Genomic DNA, 5,016 nt, shown 5'->3' with positions numbered 1-5,016 from the left:
AAGGGCTCGGCCTCCACCCACTTCGTGAAGTAATCTACTACCATGACCAGGAACCTCCTTTGCCCGATTGTTGGTGGGGAAGGTCCAAGGATGTCTATCCCCCATTGAGCAAAAGGCCACGGGTTGGTGAGGTATTTCAGATCGGCAGCATGTAGCCATGGGATTTTGGTGTGCCTTTGCCAATCATCACACTTCCTGATGAGCTCAAGGGTGTCTGCCTTCATGGTAGGCCAGTAATATCCTTACCTCAGTGCCTTCTGGGCAAGTGCCCTACCCCCAGGTTCCCTCTGCAAAGTCTCTCATGGATGATGAGTACTTGATCCACTTCTAAAGGTCGCAAGCAATGTAGGTAGGGAAGCATGAAGGATCTCCTATACAGCCACCCATCGATCAGAACATATCGGGCTGACTGCTGCTCTACCTTTCGAGTTGCATTGCCTTATGTTGGTAGGGTCCCGTGGAGCAGATAATCAACGAGCGGGTCTATATAACTCGATTCCGCTATTGACACGGGAGCGACCTCTTCTGCTCCCCTGAAAATGCTAAGGCGAGATAGGTCTTCGATATATACTGTCCTCTTCGTGTTCTCGCTAGTTCTGGCCAATCGAGACAGTGCATTTGCCTCAGCGTTCTCGGACCTCCTTATCTGCCTTAAGAGTGGAAGTTTGACAGAATCTCTTTGACCTTGGCCACCTTGTAATCACTGTTAACCTGGTTGACCACCAACTGTGAATCGCTGCATACGATGAGGTGTTTGGCCCCCATGTCCTTTGCTAGGTTAAGCCTGGTAATTAAAGCCTCGTACTCTGCCTCGTTTTTCGATGCTTCGAATCCAAACCGGAGAGCGTACTCCAGCTTCACCTCGCTTGGCCCGTACAACATCAGTCCAACACCACTTCCTCTTAAATTCGACGAGCCATCTACATGGACGATCCAGGGCTCCTCGTCCCACGTCGATCTAACCTTAATTGGGACCGGTGCCGCATTGGTTAATGCCTCTGACGTATTGGTGGGATTAGTCAGTTCTGGGGTCGGTGTGCTGAACGCGCATTCTGCTACGAAATTCGCCGACTTAGGCTTTGATCGCTAGGCGGGGCTCAAATTGGATGTCGTATTTGCTCAATCTGATGGACCACTTCGTTAATTTTCCAGAAACCTCGAGCTTAAGCAAAATCTGTCTCAGGGGTCTGTTGGTGAAGACGACGATAGTGTGGGCTTGGAAGTATGGGCATAGTTTCCGAGCTGCTATGACTAGTGCGTATGCTAGCTTCCCGATCTTGGGATACTTGGTTTTGACATCCTACAAAACTTTACTAACATAGTAGACGGGTCGTTGGACCCGGTCTACTTCTCTAATTAGTACCGAGCTGACTACCTCGTTAGTCGTGGAGAGGTACAACTTTAACTCATCCCCTTCTTCAAGTCGGGTTAGAACCAATGCAGTACTTAGGTACCTTTTCAACTCGTTAAACGCAAGCTGGCACTTCTCGGTCCATTCAAAGTACTCATTTTTTTTTATTATCTTAAAAAAAGGCAGGCATCGACCCACAAACTTAGACATGAACCGGCCTAGGGCGGCTACCCAGCTAGTCAGCCTTTGGACTTCCTTTATTTTCTGGGGTGGTCTCATATCTAAAATAGCTTTAATTTTTTCTGGGTTGGCTTCAATGCCACGTCGGTTCACTATGTAACCTAAGAATTTAACCGATGTGACTCCGAAGACACACTTGTTCAGGTTCTCCAACTCACGGACCGATGTCCTCCCTACTATTGATGTGCACCCCGCAATGATGGACTCGTCGGTGATCATATTGATCACACCGCGGACTAGTCTCTCCTCTGGTAATTGCCAAGGTGGCTACTCGTTCTGCCTGCTAGTCTCGAAGGTGTTCCTTCTCTGGTTTCCTATCAGTATCCCTGCCCTCTCTCTTTTCGCAGGATGTAATTCTTCAGGTACCCATGGCGGATGAGCTCCTTGATCTCATCGTGGAGATTTCTACAGTTCTTTGTGTTGTGACTGTGATCCCGATGGAAGTGGCGGTAGACGTTCGGGTTTCTTGTTGTTGGATCTCCCCTTATCCTAGGTGGTCATCTGGCAATGAAGGAGTCCTTGATAGCTATTAGGATCTCTCTTCTCTTTGCGTTAAGGAGGTGTAGTTAGTTCACTCTACTGGAGGGGTCCTGGAACGCTGACCTGACTTGTAGCCGCGCGAGGGGGACTTACTTCTCGAACGTGGGGATTTGCTTATTTTTCTGCTTGGGGACTTACTTTTCTTTCTTTTTTGCTTGTCCTTGCTTGTCCCTTTGTCTTCTTTCTTCCTCTTTTCACCTGACGGATTGTCAATCTTTTGGTTGATTTCCTCTTTGGTGCCCATGAACTGATCAACCAACTTGAGGAATTCAGTGATGTTCTTCAGTTTGTTTGCTACCATATGCCACTTGAACTCTTTGTGGGTGATCCTCTTCTTCGTTGTAGTGAGGTGCACTACTGGATCGAGGTCCAGTATCTGTAAGCATGTCTCATTGAAGCGCCTAATATAGCTTTTAGTAGACTCTCCTTCCTTATGCACCATGTTCAGAAGGCTCTCCTGTGACTTCAGGCACTTTTTACTAGTGATGATGTGTGCCATGAACAGGTCAGCAAACTTAGCCCAACTCTTGGTGGAGCTCGGTGTGAGGTTTCTATACCAGGTCCGAACTACTCCTCTGAATGTGGTGGAGAAGGCCATACACATGCAGGCTTTGTCAGCCCCGACGAGGTGCATCTGAGACTGGAAGGCATCCACGTGGTCATTGGGGTCGAACGACCCATCACACTTGTCTACCGGGGGGACCTTGAAGTCCTTTGGCATTGGGGCCGCTAGGAGCTCGAGTGACAGGGGGGATGGCCAGCTCAGTAGAGCAGGCGCAGTCTTCATCGCCACCGAGCTCATCTCTTCTCTTTCTTTGGTCTGCTTCACTGGCTGGCTAGGCTTTACTGGCGGACTGTTTCTGGCTGAAGAGCGACGAGTCTTGTGATGACGCCACTGTTGCTTTTTCGCCGGCTTGGCGTTGGTGCTACTTACCTCAGTCTGGTCTGGTACCTCGACCCTAGTTCTCTCACGCTACCGAACACTATCGGAGGGGGCTTGCCTCGTGTCTGCGCCCTGGGCTCCAAGCTGATGATCTTCTCTCTGCGGCCTGTTGTTCTCAGGCCACGAGTGCTATAGTTGGCTTTGTCGGGCTGGTTGACTTCAGGCCTGTCTCCTGGGTTCCCCCTCTGAGAGACCAGGAAAGTGTGCTGCTCGTCCATCCTGCCTCATGGTGGAGTCTAGTTCTTGGGGAGTATTGGTACCTGTGATGTCCCCTTGCCCCGGTAGGGGAATCGACAGACACCCTACGCAGATCTATGCAGGCTCAGGTGCAAGGGTGGAAATTGCCTCTGGTAGAGGAAGTATTGTTGGAACTATTGGACTTGTTGCATCTGAATCTGCATCGTCCGAACACATCGAACCAAGTCATTGAATTGAGAGTGCCCGACCCTGGGGGGAACCGCAGATGGCTCTAAGAAGGCGGTGCCGACCTGGGGGAGTGGGACACTCACTTGCGGGATGGTCTGCGGTACAAACAGTGATGGAACCCTCGAAACTGTGAGGGGAATGGTAAACTGACCGATACACACCATGGGACCTTGAGGGAGATTTGATTGTTGATCTTGCTCCTTGGTGGCGATCATGTTGATACTTTTCCCGGTGTTGCTAGAAGAGTCCATTGATAGTAAGATAAAAGTTGGAATGACCTTTCGATCGATTCCACAAACGATACCAAATGATGGAGCACGATCTGGATGCTCCTAGTTGGAGGATGATTTGGAACTTGGTTGCGTAGCGAGCTGGTTCAATCTGCAAAATAGTGAAGCTCAGAGAACCCGAGATAGCTGACCCGACGATGTCGCTCCGATGCTTAAGTTAGTATTGCAAGCTGAAAGTTGAATGATAAGTGTATTAGTGAGCAAATAATCGTGCATACCTGGGCCCTGAAGAGGTTGTTGCCCTTATATAGCTGAGCTGGCAAGGGTCTTACGAAATGGTTATGGGATATTTGGCTTGAGTGGATGAGATCTGTTTTCGTTTTAGTCGGGGAGTAACGTGTCACTTAATGAAGTCTATCGTCTCCACCCGATCTGGGCGGGGAGAGGATAAGGCCAGCCGTTATGCGGCGTAATCCCGTGAGGTTCAGAGTTCGCTGGGAAGCTTCTAGAGCTGATTACGTGCCACTTCGGTTCTTGGGCCTCGAACTGGATTAGGCATCGAGGTGCCTCTATGTCGAGTTGACTTTATGCTGAGGTGACTGAACACCTGAGCTCTAAAAACTGCTTAGGCTCCTTTTGCTGAATTGTCATCCTTCGGGCAAATCGCGTCCACGTGACCTTACTTACTAGGTCGTGCCAAATCACCTCATCAATTTTCATTATATATACATATTTTTTATAAAAAAATAAATATTTTAACAAAATTATAAAACTATATTGATAAATAAATAATATATATGTATTATATATATTTATATTTATAAATATATAATACATATTGGATCAGATCTTCTCGAATCGATAAGGGATCCAAATTCGATCCAAAGATTCAAATAGGGGTGATCTAAATTGAACCAAATAAAATCGGATTTCGAATCGATGACTCGATTCATTTGTACCTCTAAGAACAAGGTATTAATTTGAAATTTACCTTTTTTTAATTATATGTAATAGTATAATGCTGGGTTCAGGTTCGAACTGGACTGCCCAGCATAGTCGGGCCTATTAATTACAGCCCATGCTCGAAACCGAACCCGATCACACAGGCCTGAAGCCTGAACCTGAAGTTTTGTGCAAGTCCGAAAAATAACGGGCCGGGCCAACTCGTCGGGCTACCCCGCCCATCAGCCAATCAACATGTCTAGTAAGGGGAGTTTGGATTCTTACCCATCAACAAATCAACATGTCTAATAGGGAGAGTAATAACGGGCCGGGCCAAAAAAGAG

General features: G+C 47.9%; 1 protein-coding gene across 1 annotated transcript; it reads right to left on the bottom strand.

Annotated features, from left to right (window-relative positions):
- Positions 1–2,162: 2,162 nt before the first annotated feature.
- LOC148879937 (uncharacterized) lies at positions 2,163–2,852 on the bottom strand. The gene has a single exon (XM_088975559.1). The coding sequence runs from the start codon at positions 2,850–2,852 to the stop codon at positions 2,163–2,165; it is 690 nt and encodes a 229-aa protein (XP_088831685.1).
- Positions 2,853–5,016: the final 2,164 nt, after the last annotated feature.

Source organism: Nelumbo lutea, chromosome 1, assembly GCF_056320005.1.
Source record: "Nelumbo lutea isolate HS-2025 chromosome 1, American lotus-T2T, whole genome shotgun sequence".
In the NCBI taxonomy this organism is placed as follows: Eukaryota; Viridiplantae; Streptophyta; class Magnoliopsida; order Proteales; family Nelumbonaceae; genus Nelumbo; species Nelumbo lutea.
The sequence above is the reverse complement of the archived record's forward strand: the minus strand, read 5'-3'. Positions and strand labels throughout refer to the sequence as shown.